Genomic DNA, 25529 nt, shown 5'->3' with positions numbered 1-25529 from the left:
TAGAGTAGGAGGGAACATGCGTGAGCCCCAGATGCTGTGAGGGAGTTTGTGATAGTTTACTATGCAGAAAGGATCGTAAAGTAACATTAACAATGTCCATATGCTAGACTTTTGTTATAAAACACATAATTCTCTACAGAAAGTCTTGTTTTGACACAAAAAAAGTTCTGCTATTGCACACACGAAGTAGACACAGGAAATAATGAAGAATTTTTTGCCAGAAGATTTCAGCAAACTGCAATTGTCATTTTTCATTGGATATTGCACTGCAGAAAAGCCACCCTTTTCCCAGATGATAGCTGCAATTCTGACACTGGCAGCACATGTTAGAAGCCTGACAAGCAAAAGCCGCTCTTGGGGGTCATGGCTGTGGGTCTGCAATACCTTTGGAAATTGTGGTGTCTCCATTTCACAAGGAAACGGCTCCAAGTGTTTTTGCCACTACTTCATTCCACAGCTTTGAAGAATGGCTCGTGTTTTTTTCCTAGCAGATGAAAGATCTAATTACGCCAGTTCCAACATCTCCATTTATAAAAAAACATTCATTATCTTCCATTTGAATATTCTTAATTGATCCTGCTTGTACTTCAGTAATTGAAACACCTTACTTAAAAAACAGAAGCCTATTATGAGCTATCCCATCTGCAGGTAGTTATAATCCACTCTTAATGTGATGCTGTGTATTTCTAATGTTAAGTGAGCACTTCCAAGTACTCTCCTAATTATCAGTTTTGGGCCTGTTATGAATGTTGCATTAATTATGTGCAAAAATGAACTGTAGGCCAAAATATGCAGGTAATTAGAGCATATAATGTAGTGCCAAACACAACATTAATGAGAGAGAAATAGAAATACGGAGTTAATGTGAGAAAAAGGGGAAAGCGCCCATCTTCTGCAGCATGGCATTGAATGGCCTCACTCATTTGCTTACTTGTTTACCCTGGTGTTTATAATTAGAAAATGGACGTAGATCACTGAACACAAATAGTTGATTTTAAAGTAGCTTAGTTTCTGAACTTCAGTGCCCAAGTTTCTGTTCCTCTTGTGGAAACATCAACTATTATAACATTAACAAGTTGCAAATCTGTGATGGGAGAAGTCAACATCTCTAGACTTACTTCATCATCTTCATTGCTGTGTGGATCCCATGTTTTTCATCACCAGTGGTTGTCACATTTATCTTCATAATATCCAAAATCCATTGCTTTTTGCTAAAGTTGAGCAGAACATCCTGCAATGGAAAATAAAGGAACTAGTAAACATTATTCCGGTCAAGCATCTGAAAAATGGAAGCATAAGGAGGCTGGCAAAAGAGAAAACTCCTAGTCAGGAGACAGAACAAGCATAATTAAGATGACTATCAGCAAAGCCAGACAATGATGATGTCTGTTACCACATGGAGTAGTCTCTTGAAGGAACCACTGTAGAAACACCCTTTGGATGACCAAAATCAGGCTGGATGAAGTAATGGCATGTGGCACAGCCCTGTATCATCAGAGGGGTGGCACAGGGTAGCTGATAATCTCTATCATATCTCTAATGCCTCCACTGGATGTGTTACAACAAGAAAAAAGTACCTTTCAGCCCAGGTGCCTGGGTACCTTCCTGGTGATGCCGTCTTCATCCCCTGGTTCTCTCTGACATGAGATCTGAGACTGCTTCTCCAGACATTGTCTCAGCAGCTCTAAACAAAAAGAAAAGCAGGCTTATTTTTAAATGATTGCTCTATATGCTGGTATTTTGCAATAGTCAGGCTCAGCAGTCAAGGCGAGGGTGGTCTTCAACGCCTCCAGCAGGGTCAGGAGGGGCATTAGCTAGAAATATCTAGCTGCTTAAGATCCACAGTGCTGCTCAGCACCCAGGGCTGTGGGGGAGAGAACTGGGGGTGCCAGAGCTCCAGCAGGTCTCCATGAAGGAGGCAGAGGGGAGCAGAGAGGTGGTACTCCCTCACACATCCCGAGTCGGGTGTTTTTCTGCGTAGGGGTCCCTGTGATTCTCATCCTTACACCCAGGAGGAGGTGAGATGCAAACTGCTAATCTTCCTAGCGAGGGGAGCGTGAGATGCATTTGGGATGCGCTGGAGAAACGTGGCAGCTATTGTTCCGACAGGATCAAAACTGCTAATGGTATAATGAGGCTGATTATTTTTAAAGTGAGTGTTGCCATTTGAAATCTGCCACATTTGACAGCTCTGGAAGGCACAGGCACCTGCCTGAGCATGAAAGGGAAAATGCAGTCAGGCCACAGGAGCACAGGGGCAACAGGAGTTTATCAGCTCCCAAGGAAACAGAAACTTCGTTCTCAGCTGAGCATTGTTTCTTGGGTCTGGCTGACAGCTTTGACAACAGTGATGGCATGTTCTGGGTATGTGGTTATTTGGTTTATTTAAGGTCCAGTTGACCCCTGCTGGCTCGTGTCCAAAAAGCCACCGAGCCGTCAGCAGCTCAGTGATTCTGATTCATGGAAGAGATCTGGTAACCATCTCCCAAAGTACTGTCACTCTCAATTGTGACACTGCTTTATGCCAAAAAAGCTTAACCTGTTCAGCTGCTTTCTCCTGAAGGTTTGGTTTCGTAAGACAAGAGCTAAGAAATGGGCAGGCAGGCACATATATAATCTATATAAACACAGTCACAAATGTATTCGCTCAAGGAATCATGTCCTGTATTTCTCACCTCTTCCAGGCCCCACTCACAGACTGTTCACTATTTTTACTTTAAAAGTTATTAAAAATCTCAGGCATAGCTTAGCAACATCCGTGTTACAATTAATAACTGCCCAACAGTGACAAACATCATATGGACTTTAAGAGCGATCTCCACTGGAGGCAATGGAAAAGAAACCTGTTCAACATGAGCCAGGGCCAACAGGGACAGTGCCTGGCCAGTCTCAACCCTCCCCTCTTCTGAAATTGTCAGGTAAAGCCAAGTTGCTGAAGTTTAAACCAGGACAGCAGTATCCCATGGTCAGCAGAAGAGGGGACAGCTGCTGGTGAGTGCTGCTCTGTGCAAAGGGACTGTCCTGTCCCGTCCCGACACCAGCTTGTGATGGTCCACAAGAGGCTTCAGCCTTTTTATAAGCATTGCTAAGAGACCCACAGAAAAGGTGGAATCTAATTACTGAGACTGTGCAATGAGGAACAGGAGGTCCAACCCAAACTCTGTCATCTCCCTGTTTCTATTTCACCAGCCTGAGAACATCATTCCGGTCAGTGACCCAAAGTCAGGATACTCTCAGCTTCTGAGGGCGCCAAGGATTTAGTGGAAGACAGAAGAAGTTCAGTAAATAAAACACCTTTCCTACAGCTGTAGGAAAGCATTTCTTACATTTTAAAATTGAAACAATCTATTTTTGTATATGCGATTAATTGCTGCTGCTGGAACGCCACAACCATGAACCAAACTATGATTTAGTTGTACCAGATGCTATTCATATCTGAAATGACACAATGCTTGTTCCAAAGAGGCTAAAATCTAAAGACAAGGCACACAAAGGAAGTATTACTGCCTCTATTTTACCCACAATTAAAGAAGGCTCAGAGAAATGGCATGGTTTGCAATCAAACAGGAATTGTTGGAAAAGCCACCTCTGTAGTCTTGAAGCGTCCAGAGTCCCTGGTAATCTTCTGTCAACAATTTCTTAAAATAGCTCACTGAAGAACTTAGATGATCTCTGTTCTTATTAGCACGTTTAGAATTTGTCAATTTTCTTAGCATTAAAGTATCTGTACTCATGTTCCTGTTTTTAACTTTTGATGTCTATCAAGAATGTAATTATCATCTTAAGAGGTTATTATTCAATACAACAATGAGACTTTATATCATCATGCAAAAGGTTTTAGCCAGTACCCAGAGATAATGGCTTACAAAAATGTGTTCCTTCAGCTCTATTTTAATTCAACTCTTTGCTTCTTTGCTGATCCATGTGAAATGCCTTGGCTGACTCAGACCAGGCTCCTAATTAGTTATCTTCGTTAATCAATCTCTGTCCTCTCTATTTCCTCTGCCAAGTGAAGGGTTGTGTTCAGCACTCTACCAGAGAGACCAATATGATTTTCCTCCATTCATGGAACATGAGTCTTCTGAGCAAAAGAGCAGTGTGTTGGGATTAGCTGTTGAAGTTAAAGTAGCTTAAATGGGTTCCTATAATCTTTCTTAGCCCAAATTCATTAATAGAGCCTGGCAATAAAAAGAATTTAAAAAGGAAGATGTAATAAACAGTTGCAGTTCCAGGGAAACAAATTCATTGGGTCAAATTCAGCAAGTGTTTTCAGCAGGAGAAAACGAAAAGGAAGCAAGATGCTGAAGTGTTTTGACATTTTATGTCAAAATTGTGTTTCAGTTTATTATTTGCCCACACTTTTAAAAGGAGTTAAACATCCTCCTTAAATAAAAGATATGCTTCTACTGTAAACACAAAAATAAATTAACTGGAGGGGATCTTGGTCTTGTTTTGTCATTAAAAAAATATACGAAACATTTCTGTTCTACATCAACCCAAAGCAGTGATGCCTGTAACTGCAGTCAGTGCAGTTACATTTCCACTAGGCATTATTTGCACACCTTCACTTTTGGAGATGAGGACGTCCCTCGTGTGACTTCCCTGGCACGGTATGGGAATGCCTTGACATAAGTCTGACTGAGAGGGCCTGGGAACGTGTCCTGGAGCTGGAGGTCATCAGAGCAAGCAGCAGCCAAAGCTGGCTCGTAAAAGTGAGAGAACAGGCGAGCTTCAGCTAAGGAAAACATCCTTCAGGAATGATGGAACAAAGGAAAAAGAAAGAAGAGAAACAAACTTACTGATAGATGCTTTCTTTGTTTTCTGTGACTTCTCAGACACAAAGAAAGTCTTTTTTTCTCCAGTGGTATGTTTCTCTCACTCGAGGGCTTTGGTTACTTGGAGAACTGTCTGCTAATTTTAAATCTGAGGAGGCATGTAGAAGTCTTACAAAATGTACTGAAGGCTGGATTATGTGGGCTGGAGACAGCTGTTTTTAAAACCTCTAACTGAAATTTAGTAAAGAATGATGAGTGCTTAATTCCAGCTCACAAGGTCTGAGCAGCATTATTTGATTTACAGATAATTAAGATATTCAGCATAACTACTCAAGAGTGGAAAAAAATAAACACTTGTCATGAGATAGAGGCAAATTTGTATTTACATTGACTACAAAGGACTTTAAAATCAACACTGCTGTCATAACCATATAAATAATTTGGTAGTCCAAATGTTTTCCTGAGATCTGGATTTTCACCATTCAGCTGCAATGGGAAAATTGAACGTATGGTATTTCTGTGGAAATGTTTTCCCAAAGGGCTGTATCATCTCTAAGGAGCAATGATCCACTGATATTTGCTCCTCTTTATTTAAAAAGTAAAAAAAAAAAAAGAAACAAGGAAGTCTAGGACAGACTTCAAATTTGGCCAGGGCATTTTAAGAATTTATGAATATTTTCTCTTTGGGGATAGACTAATGTTGCTTGAGACATCAAATCCACCAACTAGGTGGGTTTCACACACAGAAAAAAAGATAATCCTTCCCAAGAGTGGAATAAAAGACACTGAAGGCAAAGGAAGGTCCCAGTTGAAAGGCTCACTGCAGAAGATGGACAGACACCAACCGGCTGTTTCTCCACCAGAGCTCCAGCAAACGATTTAGCAAATCATCTACCCCAGCCACTTTACTCAGATAATCATACCATATCCTTGTGGGCTCTGCAGGCTGTCAGCTTGCAATGAAGAGAAATAGTCATAGGAGGAGGAGATGGAGACGTGTGTCTGCCATCCAGACTAACATAGCTCCCAGGCAGGAGAAGCAGCCAGCCATAAGAGCTTCACCATCCTCATGCCTGAGTTCATTGAAATCCTGCTTCCTCCAGCCCCCCGGCTGGGAGCCCTGTGCTTGAAAGCCCACAAGACACGAACATTAAGCCTATCTCTACAGAGTTAAAGGAATGTATCTGGTATTTCAGGGACTTCTCTTGTAGCAGTTCTCATTGTGTTCTCTCAGTTCATGCGCTCTTCTTATATCCATTGTTTTTCCAAACATTTAGAAGAGAAATTCTCTCTGAATTGGCTTCTGTTTGACAGAGCAGATTGCAGGTAGTCATGGGCAATGAAAGACCTACCTTTAGTAAACTCACCTTTGATAAATGAGCTGGTCTCCTCTGGGTTGCAGGTCAATCAGATGCAGCAGAAGGACGATATACAATAATCTTAAGCCTTATTGCTAGGAAATTTTGCAAGTATCTTTCTCATCCCAGAAACAGGAAGAAATGAGAAACCCACAGAAAATCAGCAGGAGCTCTTCATCCTAGAATTACTAGATTCAGCATTGAATATGAAATCAATTTATGTTGTTCTGCAATGTTGATGTATACCAACAAAAAGACATTATAAGCTCATAATTTCTGGCTCCCATTTGCCCTGGGAATAGTGTTGAGTAAGTGCTGAGGGTGGGGGTGGTATTCTTCTTATCCTGCTATAAAGATTTTCTACTGATGGCCAAATGTGGAAGTTCACTTTAGTGGCTGGAAGCATGAGGCATCCAGCCCAGAGATTACAGAGTTACTAGAAAGCTTGTAATTTTATGGAGTCTATGAACCCGGTAACTGTGAGAGAGGGACAATTTTGCACTGACCTTTTGAAAATGAAATATGCAGCTGTATTTAAATCAAACATTTCATGACAATACATTTAATTTGGATTATATTCATTTTTTCAACAGAAAATAGGAATGAAACAATGTATTTTGTTCACATTTCGATACTTTTTGTATTTCAGACTAAAAAAAATAAATTTGTCTCTATCCAAGTGAAAAATGTCACAAATTAAAATAGCAAATTCCAGAGATTCTTGGATTTTGTGTGGCACCCTTCTGAACTTTCTAACTGTTTCCCATGTTTCCCCACTTTTTCAAAATGTCAAAAGCACCTTTTCAGGGAGAAAATAGCTGTCATCTTTACCCTTAGCTTCTGTAACCCTGGAGGGCACTCCAAAGCCACAGGCTCTTTCCTGCTGTTCTGAAACACATGCTCAAAGTTTATTCCTGGCCCACTAGGATTCAGGATGGTCTGTATGATCTTTCTTTGGTGCTTCCATCATAGATGTGGCTAAATAATGATGCCAACCAGAAACCGTACTGCACTTCACAACCTCTCTCTCATCTACAGGCAATCATTTACTGGGAGTTAGTGACTGCCATAAAATACTGAATTAAAAGACTGTTTTTTACCTGCTCCTGAAACAAGAATAAAGTAAGCAGATGCATCACTGCCTGGAATAACTAACAAACAGTCATCTTAAGCTGTTCCCTCTTTCCCTGTCTTTGATAGTGCATTTATGAATTATGTTGTTTGCATTTATAATTATGGGACTGAACAGATGGTGGAAGGCTTATTTCAGAATGATGTGTTCATTAAAATAACCTACTCTGATCTGCCAAGTGATTGTTAACTGTAATCCCAATTTGATATTGAAAAGAGATATTTATTCTTCCTCTGTAAATCCATCTGAAAGAAATGGAGCTTTGAGAAATGGACACGATATTGAATGTGAAGCTACAATAACAGTGCTGCATATATTCCAGATGGGAAAGCACTGAAGAGTTGTGCAGCTGTGACAGAAAGAAATATGCAGGAAAGGATAAATTGTGAATCAACACAATTTTCAAATCAAAGAAAAGTTTCAATTCCTTATTCAATTTGGAAGTTCAATTTCACTTAAAATGTGGCTCCAGCCAGCTTCTACCTATGTGCAGACTCTTCCCACAGTCTATTGCCTTAGGTTGTTGGGTTCAATAACGGTAGTTTCCATTATTAAAAATGGGGATCTCTGTTCAGGCAAAACGTAAATCTGCAGTGTATGACATCTAACAGAAACAGTTGGTCTTCCTCTAATCCCAAAAAGTGTTTACTTCTGCTGCTGCTTCTGCAAGTAAGAGGTTTTGTGATGTAACTGGGTGCAATTATTACCTATTTGCTTTCCTTCTTGGAAATCTTGTTTTACCAGCTTCATCATCTTGCAAAGCCTATGGATGGATCTGGAGACAATTCTGTGCACTTCAATTCCTTTGCAGTATTTTATTCCTGAGACCTCCTGCCCCGCTATTTTCCCACTGAGACTTCAGGATATGGTCTGAACTCGGATGAGAGCAGAGATATAATGTCAAGATTTCTTTGTTGCGATTGAAGGAGTCTCCATTGCTCAATTCTGGCCATTATCCAGGTTCTTATTCCTGGCCTTCACATCTTCTTGCTCATTTGTCCTACCCAGGGTACCTCAAGATGCCACTTACGGCAGATCTTCTTCACCAAGCAAGCAGCCTGAGGGCTGTGCTGCTGGTGAGCTGCTCAGAAGCATAGTTTACAGCTGTCCTATGGCTGAAAGCTTTGCTCTTCTGTGCCAAAGCAATTGGCATCACTTACACATGAGGTCACCAGAATTTTGCAGGCAAAAGTCAAAGGAAATAGTTGAGAATGAGAGGCAAAAGTGCAGGACTCCTGTCTGCATGTCTGAGCCCACTGGGAGCAGAACTGGAGATGGGAGGGATGGGAGACCAGTAGAAAAGTTGATTGTGTTCACTAAAAATAACCAGAAATACTTGCATTTTCTGGGTTGCCTTTGCAGACATTGTCACAACCTTCAAAGATGCAAATTGGCTGCACAAAAGCTGTTAACTGAGAAGTTTTCTGGGAGTTTCTAGTTGCATATGAAGGAAGAAATATAGTTTGAAATGTTTCATTTGGAGCACTGGCAATCAACAAGCAGAAAAAAGATAAAATGAGAGACAGGCAGATGAGTGCTTGCTCATACAAAATTGCCAATAACACAGTGGTTAGATCAGTCACCTTGATAAAAAGCAGAGAAAGGCCTTAAACATGGAGTTGTCTCTTTTTTTTTTTCTTTTTCTTTTCTGTCTCATGAGAAGTTGCAGACTTGCTCCAGATCAGAAATGGGGAAAATATTTGAAACTGGGAAAACTTGTGGAGCATGGGAAAAGCACATTTTATACCACTTTGATTTTAGCTTGAAACTCATTATTTTTGACCAAGCAAGTAAGTCTTTATAATTGCATGTTTCTCGGGTATTTTGACCTCCCTTAAACATCCACTCCAACCTGTTAAATCTCCTAGTTGTAAATTAATTTAGCCTGTACATTTTTTCGGGGTATGCATTGTCTTCAAAAGGAGCTCACTAGAGTTCAGCACAACAGATTTCTGCTTTAATTTGGACTACAGTGTGCTACTGTCAGGAAAACCTGAATAGAAGTCTAATACATACTTTTCAGAGTTTTGTTTTTGCTGAAATGTAATGTTTGGTTTAATTTGAAATCTTTCATTTGGAATGCAAGCAGCTGAGAAAAAAGTTACTATAAAAATATTAATGAAGGATACTTCTCAAAAACAACAAATTGCAATACCTTTAAGTGAAAAGTTTTGCTTCTCATTTTACAGAATTATTGACTTTTTTTTTAAAGGCAAATTCAGACACACTGGCACAAACTCAGGAAAACTTCCAGTGCCACAAAACCTGCAGATCTACTTCTTTTCAAATTTTTAAGAATGTCACAGTTAAAACTATGCTCCTTGCCGGACTCTGCCATTCCCAAATTCCCTCTATCAGTCCAGGAGGGAGTTGCTAATCAACGGCTGGCAATAAACCCCAAATCCCAGTACAGGGATGTCCAAGGACCCAGTTTCATTTCAGTTAGGTGTAATTTTCCCGAGTTGTGTGATGGCAAGTGTGGGGGAGTGTATTACAGGCTTCAAACCTACTTCTGCAGCAACATTAACCCCTCAGTGTCTGAACATGTGTGCAAAATCTCTACCCTGGTGACAACGTGTCCTTCGTTTTCTGGGCAGGGGGGTGGATTTAGGTGGCAAGGCCCCAGGGAGCAGGGAGTTAACAGCTCGGGTACCCCAGCACAAAAGCAAACCCTCCCCAGCCCAGCCCAAGGACATCTGCAAAACCTCACCTCAGTCTCCAGTCAACCTCAGGACAACAGGAACCACCTCCTGCCAGTTCAAAAATGGAAGCAATAAATAATGTAAACAGGTGTATTGGGAAAGGATTACTAAACAGAGAGCAAAGGCAGCTGTGCACTTTGTGATGCTGTGGTCACCTCCGTTAATATGCCTCCAGCCCAGCTGAAAGCTTTGCCATGCTTGGGCAGTTGCAGGCATTTTTTATTTTTTTTTTTCATTTTTTCCTCTGCTATTAATATGTCCCTCTATGTAAAATTATTTCTCCTGCCAAGGTTAAGGGGACAGAGGCTGCTGAGGCAACATGAAGAGGCTTTTGAAAGTGCAGGAGATGCTGCCACATGAGTCCTTTAGCCCATTAGTGCTTCAGCTGCAGCTGGGAAAGGCTGCCTGTGCGCTCTGTCAGTTCGTTATTAATGAGCAGTACCTACTAATGCCATCCAAACCCTCCCAGAGTTTCTGTACCTGTGAGGAGCCCTTTGCCCTTCGCCGGATTAACTGCCTGCAGGCTGATGAACTTGAGTTTGCAGGGAGCTTAGGGAAGAAGGATGGATACGAGCATTCCGAGCAAGGACGATGGTTAAAAACCAGGGGAATAAATGAGGGGTAAAACAGCTGCAGAACTGCAAGCTGAGCTGCTCCGGCTGGTGCAGAGGAGCCCCGGGGATGTGTAACCAGTGTAGGCAGCTTTACACGGATACTGCAAGCATGAAGGGTGGGCAGGAGCATTTCTGGGAAAAAAAGCGGATCCCTTCCAATTCCCGGTGGTTCTCGGTTGTCCAAAGGTCTCCAGGCACCGTCTCCAGGAAGAGGCTCCCTTCTGGAAAGCGACCCGGTGGCTGGGAGCTCCGATAGAGGGGTGGCACACACACCATCAGGGTGCTGCTTCTCCTCCTCCTGGGCCATGCTCTGCCCAGGAGATGGATGCAGTTAGCTTTTGTGTTCAGAGCCAGGAGCTCTGCCCCAAAATTGCACTGCTTTCTGCTTAGCATCGGGGCAGGCGTCATCCCACAGAAGAGAGCTGGACACCGGGGCTCTGCTCACCAGGACAGGAATAAACAGGGAACCTCAGGCTCTGTGGAAACAGTGACTGTTTTTCATTACAGTTGGGGAAGCCAAAGACCAGCAAATTTTTGGCTTTGCTACCTTAATGAACTGTACAAGTTGGTGTGAGGAGTAGGTCTGCAGGGAAAGAAAGTGGGAAGATTACAAACAGCACTGCATCTCCTTGGTGTTTTCTCCCTGGCTCTTGCTGAGTTCCCAGAATAATGCTGGAGATTGTTGTTCCACACAGCTCCCCTCTGCGGTGCTGAGAGCTAATCCAACCAGTTAATTAAAGAGTCCATTGGACTGTCAGAAACAGCAGGAGATGCAGAAGCAATTATCTCCAAATTGGTCATCATCACAATTAAAGTACCATTTGGCAAGTATGCGAACAGCCTGCAGCAGGGTCCCTTTATAGGTGGTAATGCCTTTTCATTATTGGGCTTTATTGCTGGGTGGTGGTGTTTATGATCTGAGTAAAGCTGTCAGGTGAAATGACAGTGACACTTGCCCCCAGTTCTGGGAGGAGTCGGATGCAGAGGCAGCCGGGGAGGCTATTTGTAATTGAGCTTGGAGCTTCATGTGCCAGAATATACAAATCCCACCAAAGGAACTTGTAGGCAGGAGAGCTGTGCGACTAATTTGCTGCAGATAACTCATTTAATGCATTTAAACCTTTTAAATTTTTTTCCTGCTCATATATTATGGCTTCCTCAGATACATTCATTACTCAAACCTACTTGACAAATTTCTCTTGAAACATTCAGCCCACACATGCTGGTTCCAAGTGCCATTGTCTGCTCCTGGTCGGTAGGATAAATCCCGTGGTGCTTGGCTTCTCCGCTGGGCGAGGGCTGAGGCACATTATTTGTGTGTTCGTGTAGGTGAGGTAGGTGCTTTCTTTCTGAAACTTGCTTTCCATAGATACTGATGCCTGGAAAATTAATTGTATTTTCAGAGAGCAGATCAGTTAAGACACAGTGGTGTAAAAAAAGCAGGGCTGTTACAATCCTACCCGTTACCCAACATTAAATCAGTGCCATGTCACTGGCAAGTAGCTTCGAACTTTCATTTGAAGGGAGAAACTACAGTATGTGAAACAACCCTGGTAACACAAAAGCCCACCAGTGGAGGACTCCTTTAACAGTTTCCTGGAGATGTTGGTAAGGTTTTTAGGAATGATGTGCCAGTAGCAGAGAAAACCACCACCCCTGCAGTGCAGCTTTCGCACCCTGTATACGAATGGTCTTTCCTCCTCTCCTACCCATCCTCTTTCCCCACAGGGTAAACAGCTGGAAGTGCTGAGCTCACTGCCAGAGGCTGCAGACAGACACTTTGTGCCACAGGAGATCCTGGGACATCTTAATGACTTCTCGTTAGCTTAATGCACCTTTGTAACAAACGGCACCACCTGCTAAATTGCTGATGTTGCACAACTGTTTTCTGACTACTGCAGAAGAAGAAGAAGAAAGGTTTGGCTCTTTGGGTATCCTGTCAGCGTTCAGTGCCTGTCTGTTGTGCTCCTGAGCAAGTCCTGAGTTGCTCTGAGCTATGTCTGCTTTGTTCAGAGGGAGGGGGATCTCCTGGCTCTCGTCCTCTGTATCACCATCTGCAGCAGAGACGTTGCCACACGAGAGGTCTCTTTGGTGGATTGCCTCACACAGTGTGCCATATCTGACTTGCTATAGAAAATTAAAATTACGCTCTGACTTGTATGCTTTATGGTCGTCTAATCGGAGTGTCTGTTCAGTGTTAGATGCAAAGTGTCTTTACTTGTTTCTTACATCAAGTCTGTATCTTGTTGGTAGAACTAGCACATTTTTTGAAATTTATGATCATTGTTTAAAGTGATGGAGTACTAAGGGAGAATGTTCATGGATATATCTGCACATACAGCGACTCGTATTAAGGCAACTAAGCCTGACCATGTTGTAAAGCAGCATCTAATACATTGGAGGGTAAATTCCTCTGGGACTATTATTCACCAGGACAAATTCAGACAGGCAGTACAGTTTATACCCTGGCTTTCATTTTGAGCCCATGGCTGATCTACTGGATCTAATGGATACATCATTTTCAGGATATTCATCTACTTTCAGATGCTATTTCAGTGGCATTGTAAGCACCTTAATTAGGAGCCTGAGTTCCAAGTATATTCAATGGAGAAAGAGATACATCCAGATTAATAATGCCAAGGAAACTGATGTCACAGTATCAGTATTTGAATATGTAGCCAATGATCTTTTTTCTAGTGGTTATTCAAGCCAATCCCAAGGCTGATGGTACTTCCTTCCCCTCTGGTAACAGCAGGATAACTGCTATATTCTTCTATTTTCCAAGGCTTTTTTCTTTTCTTAATCTTTATTGGGATGCAGATGTTTTAGGTATGTCTTAGATGTTTGTTACTAAGAGAAATAATATATCTACATCTCTAAACACTTGGGAAAGTCTTAACAGAGACCTGATTTCCCCAATATGCATTTGGACTAGGGAAAAACACATTTTTACAGTTATTTTTGCAGCTTCTTACCTCTGGACCTCCTCAAAAAATGGTCTGGTTCAGCTTTAGTTTAAATGAAATGGACCACCAAGAGAAGATCCCTGGCTTGCTTTGTACCCTCCAGGGGGTTTGCAAGCAAGAATGATTTGATGTGAAATTCTAGAAAGGTGTGCTGTATCAGTTTTGTTGCAGTTAGCCAGCATTTTTGCTATCACCTCAGATCTGCTTATTCCTACTACACACTGCACACCACTTAGGGAAAAGAGCTGTATGTCATTAGCAAACTAAATCAACAGTTCTGTTCAGAGAGCCATGTTGAGATGGGCAGCAGCAAAGGGGCTGGTAGATGAGTCACAGGTAAGAGACAGTGTGGAATTCCTTACAACTGAATTCTGCTTTTCCATAGCTGGCCCAAAACCTGGAAAAATATCAGAAAGGTATATAGATGACATGATACCTCCAACAGACATGAACCTGAACAGCACTGGTTTAGTAAGACATACTAGAATTGGCACTAAACCCAACTTTGTAATAGACAGAGACTACTTTCTTTTGTAAGTGGAAATGCCCTGTAACGTTGGTCTTGTTTCCATCTTAAACAGCATTCACTTCCCATGCTAATCTCAAATGATTCTTTAAATGTTTGCATTGAAGACATTAAGTGAAGTGCCTTCAGCTTAGTCCACCCACAGATGATCAGTGTTTCCTAGTTCTTTGGTCTTGTTTCCTCTCATTACCAGCTGCACCTTAGATACATGAAAACCAACAGGTTCTTGGTTTTCAGGGATTGCCTTGGCTGCATCAAATTGAAGATTTGGTTTCCTGCCATGGAGCAAAGTAGGGATTCACATTTGTTTAATGTCGGATCCAGACATTTGGAAGATGTACTGTCTTAAAATACACTTTGGGGTTTTCAAGAACTCAGTTTTCATAAGCCTGTCCTTTTAACTATCACTAACAAATCTTTCTTTATGGTTTTCTACTGACAGGTACACTGTTTTACGTAATGGACATCATCAGGAACACGAGAAGCTTCCCATCCACAATGACCCTGAATCACAGGAATCCTGTTTCTAATCACAGTCCTTGAAGAGGAATAGACTAGCTGAAGGAACAGATTCCTTTTAGGATACCCAAAGAATTCATGGACCGCAGGATTTTATGAAAACTCATTCATCTACATTGTCATGGTGCCTCTTGTACTAACTTCATATGAATGTCCACCTGCACCTGTGCAGATCGATGGGGGCACGGAATGGTACACAAGCAGAACAGCTGGGGAGACTTTCCTGTATCTGCAAGGACAGCTGGACTATATGGCTGTGTCAGAACTTTACTCCAGGACTGAGCTGATTTCTGTCGATGTAAGGAAATGACACAGATACAAACTACCCAACGTGGGGACTTCGGTTATTCCTTTCCAGCTGCCTTCTGTGTACAAGCCACCTCTCTGTCCTGTGGTATCATGATCTTAAAGATTACAAGTTCTGGCTAAAGCCCTAACGTGATGTGAGACTAAATGCCTGCCTGCAAGATCCTGCCCACCAGTGAGCAGATGCTGTCAGGAGAGAAACAGCACTACGTTTTCTTTAGCAAAGTAAGAGGCCATGTTTGCCTTTTGATTGTAGTTACTGGTGAAAGGTCAGCATGAGCTGCTGATTCACCTTCCCCTGCAGAGCTTTCTTTGTAAATGCTTCTATTGTGTTTCCTGGCCAAGTTCATTGGTAGAAAACTCATAGAGCGTATATAGTGCTGACAAGCTGGAGTGGAACCTACAGAGACATTCCACACCTAACAGACACCCCTGCAAGCACTGCTTCAATCCAGCCCAGTTGCTAAAAGGCAGTGGCCATCCTCTGCTATTTGGAGGCCAGGGGATGGGATGTGGCCCTCAAACCCCAGGCAAGCTGCCAGTGCTGTCCTCATCTAAGCAAACTTTGGGCATTCTTATCAAGAAGAAGGGTTGGCCAAGAGACAGTCAGTCTGTAATAGATCACTAAGTGCCATCTTGAAAAATATACCATCTAAAAAACTTTTCTAGCTACATTAGGAAGACAGAGCTCTACTTACATTTTCCATCTTTATTTTTTTATGAGTTTCTGTTCTCTTCCAGTTGAGGCAAGAAGTTTCAAGACTTTCAAATATCACCATATGCACATCTCTGTTTGCAAAGATCTCGGTCCTTAGCTGCTTCCCGCATGTAGATGTTGCTGTGTTCCTTGAGAGCTGCTTCCACCTTTGCATGGAAAGGGTTGGCAAGGCTGTAGACATAACAACTTTGGGAAAATTATTTTCATGCAGTGGGAAATATGCAGGATCAAGACTATAGGCTTCTACCCTTTTTAGATGAAGATCTAACCCAGAGACACTACCCTGAGCCTAGAAAATAAAACTGTTATATTGTGTAATCCTGTACAGATATTTTTAATGTAAAAAGAAAAGGTGACATTATTTATTATTTTTTATCAGGAACACGTGGGTTTTTTCATTAAAAGCTTCTACACTTAGGAGCTTAGCATTATATGTATTATTATTTAGTAATATTTCTGTTGCTATGTGACAGGTATTTACTGTAAACAAAGAAACAAATCCTGCTTTGAACAAACAAAAGTGTTGCTCAGTAGGAAAAAAAAATTGTGCATGATAAGAACAACTGGCTTCCTTGCCATGGTGTCTGACTTCTTTAAATACTTCTTCCACACAGAAATCACTGATAAAGCTTCACATCGTTTTCCTTTAGGATTCAAAAGGACACTGGGCAAAACCAGCCCTAATTAGGAGCAGCCAGACACTTAACAATGTAGAAAACTGTCAGCAGTTAGAAAGAGACAAACCATAGGTGTTTGTGGTGATAGGTGCTGATATGAAGAACATGAGCTGTACGAAAAGAGAGGGTGAGGCATTTTGAGCCATTTCCTGATTTATCATTAGGAACAGTTCACTAATGACCTGCTTTTTACAGTTTCCAAAAGAACTCGTTATCAGTTCAACTCTATTGTTAACACCAAAACAGGTGAAAAAAAAGTAGGCCATGATTGAAAGTTTTGGAAAAAGTCTATCCAGGGCTGCTTCAATCCTATGATCTACACACCTCTGTGGAACTGCTCGCATGCGTTTTTGTCTGGATTTGGGTATGCAAAACTGCAGAACAGGTTGTCTTGGTTTCACCTTAAGTATCAAATTTCATAAAGAAATCCTAGATGACCTTTCCTCTGTCCCCATTAAAAGGCATCAAAACATTGGTGTGAAAATTCTTGGAGTCATATGGAACCAGCAGCATGGGGATGCTACAGTGATGGTGTTCTTTGTTTCCGTTGTTGTTCTTGAAGTGTTGTTTTCTCCTATATTTTTATGTGCTTTAGTAATATATCTCTTCTAAATTTAAAATGAACTTCTCAACACTGAATTTTACTCATGGGCAATGTTCAGAAGGCTCTGTCAATGGGATCGGTAGCTAACTAGCCAAAACGGTCAACAGGTCCAACTGGAAAAAAGGCTCCAATTCCAAACACCATATTTGAATGAAATACCAAACACAAAATGTCCATGTTCTGTGTTATTTTTGGCTAATTGCTCATTGGACTCAGTAAACCTGTCATGAACCACCTGGCAGCTCCTGCTTAATAAGTCAATTATCTCAGCAATGCTTCTGTGAAGCCAGGAAATGACATTGTCCATCATCAATAATGTTAGAATTTCTATGGAAAAGAAGCTGTCTCATGGAAAGGCCCTGTACTTGATTTCCTTTGCTAGTGGTAGCTGCTCCTGGAGCCTCTGAGTTCACCATCCCATTGACCATTTTGGCTAGTGGTGTGTATTCAGCCTGTGCTGAATAATGTGTAACACATTGGCTGTTTCCAAAAATAAAAAATCCTCTATGTACATTGCGGTAAACTCCAGCTCACTCTCATTTCTTGTACTGTTTTCACTCAAAACATAAAATGCTACCAAGTAATAATTTCCACCTGCCTCACAATATACTCAAACATCTATAAAAGCAAGGGAGAATCTGGCCCCATTGCCCCTAATGTTTATCCAGCAGAGCAATCCTGCCTCCTGCACCGAGTTGTCATGAACAATTTTGCTTCGATTGTTACTGAGACTTCTTTCTCCCTTACCTGCGCTGTGTCCACCTCATCTCTCACTATCTGCTCCAAGAGATGTCACTGCTACGGGCATCACGATCAAGACAGGTATTTGCAAATAGAGAGTCAGATATAATTTTGCATGGCTCTGTTTCTCTGAGTTTCCCTGTGAATTTGACTGAAAAAGGATGCTTCTTTCCTCCTTCCTTCCTTCCTGTCTCTTTCCCACCATCTCTCACAGATTCACTCTAATAACCATATATTTATTTCTTCACATACATACACTAGTACTCATCAGCAAATTATCACACCACTACATTTATGGTGTGGGAACATTTTACAGTTTTTTGAATGCAGTAAGCCTCAGAAGTGTTATGCACGATGCCTGCTGTAGCTGTTTTCTTGGATTACGAGTGATTACACTTTCCCTCGCCAGAGATAATGTGCTAGAAGAACAGCTCGCTAATAAGAAATTGGCTGGCTGGGCCTTTGCTAAACTATCTTCAGGAGGCTGATCTGTCAACACAGTTGTATTTCCATATTTCTGTGTTTTTCTAGGCTCCAGAAGCATTTCTGAGATCTTGGATGACATCTGTTAGCAGGGCATGTGCCCAGACAAGCAAACCCGAAGATGCATTGAGGTTACTCGTGCTGAAGGGTGGAAGCAGAGCAACAACAGGCTGACTACTTCCAGAGGCAGATTGAAAACCTAGCCTAACACTCAAACTCTGTGCCATCTGACTTATCAGTGGGCCCTAGACAGTGTCAGGGTGCACAACACCAGGAGGCGAGCCATCCTTTCTACTGAGCAGCTTTCCATGCCTCTGATAGTCAGTTCACTCGGACAGAAACCAAGTCACAGCCATGCGGCAAAGTAAAATTCAGAGACTTAATAAACATGTCACCAGTGGGAAACGATGGTCATAAAACAGAAGCTGCAAGGAGGAGTGCAAAAGAGGCCATACACTTTAATTAGCTGATGATCTAGCAAAATTTGGACACAGTGCCTGCAGTATGATATAGGAATATCTAACAAATTTTGACAGCCGAAGCTCAAGGATGTTGTAAAGAGATGCTGTACATAACACACTTCTACATGTGTATCTCCAACACTATCTGTGATTATCTTCAACACTATCTGTGATAATTACCAATGGCAACCAGAAGAGAAAGAAGAAATTATAACCACCTATTTCTTCTCCCTCCAGACAGTAGAAGGTCCAAGTCCTTCCACAGAGAATGAGTACCTGACTGGCTAAGAAAAGGGAGAGGGAAAGATCCCATTTACTCCTAGAACACACCCTTCTGCCACACAAACTTGTACAGCTCCTAAAAGGGAAGATGCCCTGGTCAGAGCAGAATTTTGTGGAAACAAACCTTGAAAAGAAAGAATTAGCACAGGGACACCATGCTAAACTAGGTGATACAAACAGCCGTCTGTATGCTCAATTCATAACCTCATCTGTCCCTCCCAAAATACTCCAACATTAAGAAAGTCTGAGAATACCAAAATAATCACAATAAATATGCAGTACATATTCAGGAAAGTAAATGGAAAAGAAATCTTAAGTAGCCAAAAGGTTACCAGAACACCTAATTTTTAAAGGTTAAAACATAGCTTCCATATGGTCAAAGAACTTATTTTTTAAAAATGTTTAAAATTATATAAACAGTTCATAAAAGATTTCTGTTCTTATCAAAATTGGTTTAGTCAAAGCTAATCCATTGTGTTTGTCACAACACAGGGAACCCCTATGAAGCTCATACTATGTGTTTCTTTTCACTCTCTACAACTACTTGAAAGGACACTGTAGAGAGGTTGGGGCTGGTCTCTTCTCACAGGTAATTAACAATAGAACGAAAGGGAACGGCTTCAAGCTCCAACAGGGTAGGTTTAGATTGAACATTAGGAAGGAATTCTTCACAGAGAGAATGGTCGGGCATTGGAACAGGCTGCCCAGGGAGGTGGTGGAGTCCCTGGCTGTGTTTAAGGGACGTTTAGATGCGGTACTGAGGGATATGGTGTAGGGGAGGACTTTATAGAGTAGGGTAGATGGTTGGACTCGATGATCCCAAGGGTCTCTTCCAACCTCAATGATTCTATGATTCTATGATTCTATGATTTTTTGCAACCTGATAAAATATTACGACTACAGTGATCCCATGATACTAGTGGCAAAAATACTCCCTGCAATTAACACTTTATACAAGTCTTGTATTATTTTTCAGTTATATAAATATCCAAATTCCACTGTTAAAGCAGGGAAAATATTAGTTTGCATTCCCATCCATTACTTGCCAATTTTCAGCCAAGGGAATAAACTTACAGAAATGAAACATTTAAAATTGACACATATGGGTCATGAATAGAAACCATAGAAAATGTTTGGATTTCAAGCATTCCTAGTACACTCCTGAACATCATAAAGTAAAGAATAAAAGGGGATGAAGTTGCCTTTGCTAAGTAAGTAGATGTTATTTTCTTTAGTGTGCCTCAAAGTATTGCTTTTAAAATCAGAAAATAGCATGGACTACATGACAGATTTTCTAGCACCTTACCATCCAATAATGCATCCTGAGGAATAGGAGAAAATACTTTATCTAAGCAATAACAATGTATTACTTTAAAGAGAGAGAGAGGAAAGACATACTACTATTTATAATCCATTAGTTCTCGCACAGAGTATTTCCCACCTTCCCTAGTCTCAACAACTAGTTCAGTTCTACAGACCACTTTTTTTTTTTTTTTTAAATTAATACTCCCAGAAAATTGTTTTATTGCCTGCTTGGTAATAAAAAAAAAGGTTATGTGCTTTTTTTAGCAGGTGACACTTTTTTAAAGTTATCTCTAAAAGCACATTCACTTCTATTTCACTACCTTCCTCCTCAACTGCATGATCACACTTACATACCAAAACAAAGTGCGAAGTAATTGTCTTCTCTTTGCATTGTATACAAGTCAAAAGTCTATACTGCATGAGGAGAAAAAATATTGTTCAACTTTTCGCATCGCTTCCTGATCTCTTTGTAGGTATGCCTACCAATTCTGTTTACCAAGTCACTGTTGCTGTAGAGACTAACCAAAAAAATGACAGAACACAACCTGCTGCTTCCCAATTCAGGAGAAAGTCTTTTACTATGCTAACAAGATACATAATAGTCACACACACGCAGATGCCTTCAAAGAACCTCTCACGCTCTTGTAAGGCTTGACTCTCCTCCACAAAAGCAACAGCAGAGCTTTACAAAGTTCTTATTTCAGACAGTACCGCCTACAGACTCAACACTGACATATCTGACAGAGCACACATATTCTGAAAAGCTGTTTTGTTGTTGTTGCTTACCTTCTCAGACCAAGCTCTGATTATAAATTTCTTAGAAGTACCGCTCTCGAGTGTTAATGCCTTCCACCAAATAGTGCATGTTTTTAATCTTACCCACAAAACACACAGTCCTTTGACCAAGTACAGACAAGTTCAACTACTGCATTCCTAATGGCAAGAACACTATAAACAATTCTAAGGGGCTGTAACCCCACAGCGTAACATCTTTAAGTGCTCAGCAGATAACTGAAATCCAGAGCCTCATCAACTGGCTTTTTCTTAAATGAGTGCAATTTACATTACCCTCCCTCAGTCCACGGAATCCAGCTGGGCCCCCCTCAGCTGAGTCCCAGAAGAGAAAAGTTGTGACTTAAAAGCTTAATTTTTAAAGCATTGATTATTTTTTTTTTTTTTAATATTAACGGTTTAGAGTTTGTACAATTTTTAAACTTTATTGATTTTTATCTATTAATTTGGGGCTAATAAAACTAACATTAGCATGTGTGTAATAACATGACAGATGGCTAGTTGAACCACCGCTGGTTTTTTTGACATTTAGGATTTGTTAGCCTGTATGTTTGCTTTCGATACAGAATGTTTTAACTTTGCAATAAGTCGACTGATGCCCTTATTTTACATATAAACATAGTTTTATGTATTTTTTTCCCTCAGGGGGAAAGACTATTTATTCTGCAAGCACATTAGAGACAAGAATATTGATTGTAACTCTATAGTCTGTCTTTTTAGGCGCTCCTTTGAATTTTTAGACCTGTTGTTACGAGAGTGGCAAACACATTCCTTGGAAAAGTATGGGCCAGTATACTTTTTCCCCACGAATAAACTGTTAATGAATTTTAAGACAGATATCTTTTAATCAAATCCTTTAATTGGATTATGTTGCTCTGTGTTGGCCAACCTTTGTAGCACAGCAAGTCGTGTGGCTCACTCAAGTGCCAGAGAGGAGATCTCTACGCTCCAGCCTCAACTTTGTGTTGCCTTCTCTCTTCTCCTATTCTGTATGTGAGCAATGCATACCCTGCTTTCTCAGAGTTTCACTCACACCGTGGATCCTGTGCAGCAAAGACGCACAGGTAAACACCTGTCTTTTCTCCTTTTCTGCAGAAATTTGTGTGTTTGCCAAGAAAGAGGGCAAGTGGGGACTTTTTCAGGTAATGACTCAGCACACTGTAGCTTCCCTGGGTAGACAGGAGAGCAGTACAGGCATCAGCTGTGTAGAATGTGTACTGCAAGCACAGAGTGAGAGCAAAGGGACTACAGGGCCTCCAGAGAAGGCTCTGAAGAGCTTATCCAGCTCCACAGTCACATTTCAACCCCTCAAGGTGCTCCCCAGAAAGGGAAAAATGAGGAGATGGCTTGATTTATGCCAGAGTGTGTATTTAAAAAAAAACGCAAACCACGACACCTCCCCCCCCCAAAACTAAAACCAAAACCCAAACACGTACTGAATTAAAATCTGCATATCATACAATTTTTTGTTGTTCTGATGCATGCTTTGCATGTTTTTGCCTGGGTAGGAGGCAAAAAATTCTCACTGCATTCTCATCCATGAAACAAATAAATTATTTTGAGGTCAGTTACACATTTCTCCACTGCATCCTCATCTCAATTCAGATGAGATTAGTAAAGACAAGTGGGTCTTTCTCCTCCACCTCTTGCAGTTATGGAATGACCTACCATCCTAGGTAATCCAGCAGTCAGGCACAGAATTACATGGGCTTGTCAATGCCATACAGTTACCCCCACTTTTGTTCTTGCAATGCTATTAACCATCTTGAGTGATCAGAGAACTCTGCTTGGGACTGCAAATATTAAGGCATCTAACAACAGGTAGTACAAATTCTGTATTGTGGAACATGGCTCTGTTCAATATAATGGGGATAAATAATATTAAGAGCTCCATGGTTTTGCCCTCCAAAGAATTCTTAACACAGTTTGGAGAGGCAGTAAAACATAAAGCTCTTACAGTGTAAGACAAAGATTTCCTCAATGTGACAGGAGCCATGGAGATAGTGTGTTCCTTCATAAAAGCAGACAGCATTTCTGCCTACAGAAGGCGATCAAACAAATAACTATACTATCATCTTGGGAAATAAAATCAGAACAAAAGTACATATCAAGAAAAGGGAGTCATACAAAATCCTTCTGGTGTTTGGGAGCTATGGCTGACTTGAGTTTTTGGTTGCCTTCCACACCTCTGTTGCTGAAGGAAAACTTATTCAAAATAGGCCTAGGAGGATTACAAGCACATTAAACGACTCAACTGTCTGAAAGTACCGAGTATGTGCAGTTCCCACACTTTAAGAACAGAAACTAAAATCTCATCTTTCAACTAAGAACTCAGAATCCAAGAGGCTCATTAGTATTCAATTAAGGTACTAGATTTTTTTTAAGTATTGCTAGAGATGGGGACATGTATGCCAGACACACATCATTACAATTTAGACACATTTGAAAATACAGTTCTTGGTTTTTAAAATTATTTGTCTGTATTATTAGTACTTGATTATCCCATGAAATTGCAGTCCTAAATTTTCCAAATGTTATGGAAATCCTTTTCTTATTAAAATTAAAACATAAAATTATTTTTAGTAGTTCCCTGGAAAAGATTAAGAAAAGTAATAACGGATTTTAGCTGAAACACAATGTGATAATAATTAGTAAGACAGTAAAGAAAAAGTGGCTTTTTTGTAATGAACTGGAAAAAGTAAGGAGCTTTCCATGGAGACCGTAAATTCAGAAAAAAGGAAAAGTAACAACACTTGCTTAGAAGACCATAAAATTAAAGAACTTTTAAAAGTAGGCTAACACACAGTATTGCAAACAGCATATTTCCAAAAACATGAGTATACACAGCATCTTACCTGTACAGTAGGAACATCTGCAAATGCCTTAATAAAATCATCCTCATCCACAGATCCAGCCCCTCCTTCTTTAGAGGAACCTACATTTATGTAAAATACTATTAAACAGTATGCAATGTACATCCAGGTTTTCAAACTGACAATGTAACTTAACATAACTTAGAAAAATCCTAAACATTCATCATGTGTAAAATTGCAAGACCTTGAACTCTGATTTCACCATGAATAACAAAAAAGTCGAACTTCTTTTTTCATCAAAAACAAACAATTCTGAACAGTTTCCAATTTGACAAAATTAATTATTTTTTTGTGTGTGTGTTTAATTGGAAACATGTTTAGTACAACAATCCTTTAGTAGCTGTTTGCATAGAATTCTGAGACCTCCATCCTGATAATACAAATGTTCCCAAATAAAGCAGACAATTTCAAATTATTTACCAAAGCACGAATAACTTGTCATTAAATGGAATTCCCCTGGATGAATTTTCACCTTAACACGCGTGCCACAAGCAATCAGCCCCGCAATGCATAGTACACCTATACAATGCCTTTACCTTGTGCTTCCCAGTATTCTCATGAGGAAGTAAGATGTATGAGGTGCATTTCTCAGTCTCAAAGCTCCAACAAGCTCTTCAACAAAGAAAGCAAGGACGTGGTGAAGGGAATGTTGTGTTGGAGCAAGATCTGAACTCCACTGATTGGCGGCCACCTTCTCAGAGCACTCATCCTCACTCCACAGCGTGGCTCCAGGATTGTTGTCACCCGCAGGAAGGTCCCAAGAACCTTCCAGACATATTGCTAAAAAGCTGTCATACCAAAAAACATTTTCTTTCCAAAAGCTAGCAGGGCAACTATGCAAATAGAGCAGTTACTTCTGTGAAAGGTAAATGATGGACCCATTCTAACATAACAGGCAAAGACTGCCCCAAATCCGAAGTTAAAGGATCAGGGAAGAACACCAACAGGTAACCTGCTGGTTTCGCACTGGTATACAGTTGTCAAATTTCATGAAAACTAAGGCAACTCTAAAAAAGAAAATAACTTGGAACCAGTGTCTGGATCTCACTTTCTTGCAAATTCTAGGATTACCAAGAAAGCCCTCTTTTTAAAGGAATGAACTCAAACTTGCTATAAATCAAAGAATGAGGTCATCAGATCCAGGCTGCACTACAAGCCTAAAACTCCAAGTACAAGGTAAAGCTTGGCAGAATCCTTAAGTATCTTCAGTAATTGAATCAGGCAGATAATATGTCAAGACAGGTTAGCAGCATGGAGATAATCAGTCCAGTAGGTGATTTCCTTCTTGAGAGGAAAAAAAATACCCCTTAGAGCAAATGAGCACTTGGGAACAAGGGTCCTGTCTGAACTCTTTCAGGGTCAGGCCAAGAGGATAGATGGCAGAATGTCCTCCCTAACTTGCAGAGCACAGCTGAAATGGAGGCATCAGGCACAGAAGACATGTATTTCACTAACTACGGAACAAATAATATAAGGAAAAAACAGGTCAGGCTGAGTGGTCAACTAAACAAAAAGCTAGAACTTCTTGACAAATGAAACCCTTGGTGGCTGCACTCTTCAAAAACGTTGCACGGTTTACAGTCCCTGATCTCCTATCTATAGTGCAGGGAATTATGTCTGCTGTGTTATTATTTCTGTAGTTCAGAAACATGAGGGTCCACTACCACTACAAATTTGATGTCAAACTTATTAGAC

The 25529-nt window shown here is 40.8% G+C and overlaps 1 protein-coding gene and 1 long non-coding RNA gene across 5 annotated transcripts in view; one reads left to right on the top strand and one right to left on the bottom strand.

Annotated features, from left to right (window-relative positions):
- HTR4 (5-hydroxytryptamine (serotonin) receptor 4, G protein-coupled) overlaps positions 1-15605 on the top strand; it is a 103482-nt gene extending 87877 nt beyond the window's left edge. For 2 of the 3 annotated variants that reach the window (XM_014948271.1, XM_014948272.1), the window contains exon 7: positions 14516-15605. In XM_014948271.1, the coding sequence (XP_014803757.1) occupies positions 14516-14603 (88 nt within the window). In that variant the 3' untranslated portion in view covers positions 14604-15605. Of the gene's footprint in view, positions 1-12309; positions 12499-14515 lie in introns of all 3 variants that reach the window. The other variant, XM_014948274.1, reaches the window with a different exon arrangement.
- On the bottom strand, positions 11399-24579 carry LOC106891607. Of its 2 annotated transcripts, XR_001412734.1 has the most exons (4): positions 24371-24579; positions 23817-23896; positions 15597-15762; positions 11399-11960 (listed from the first exon to the last, which is right to left on the bottom strand). It is a non-coding gene; the product is annotated as an uncharacterized LOC106891607 (long non-coding RNA). The 2 variants fall into 2 exon arrangements; XR_001412733.1 differs by lacking the exon at positions 24371-24579 and having other exon boundaries at positions 23817-23948.
- Positions 24580-25529: the final 950 nt, after the last annotated feature.

Source organism: Calidris pugnax, unplaced genomic scaffold, assembly GCF_001431845.1.
Source record: "Calidris pugnax isolate Ruff unplaced genomic scaffold, ASM143184v1 scaffold27, whole genome shotgun sequence".
Lineage (NCBI taxonomy): Eukaryota > Metazoa > Chordata > Aves > Charadriiformes > Scolopacidae > Calidris > Calidris pugnax.
Note: the sequence above shows the minus strand (reverse complement) of the source record. Positions and strands in the feature narration are given on the sequence as shown.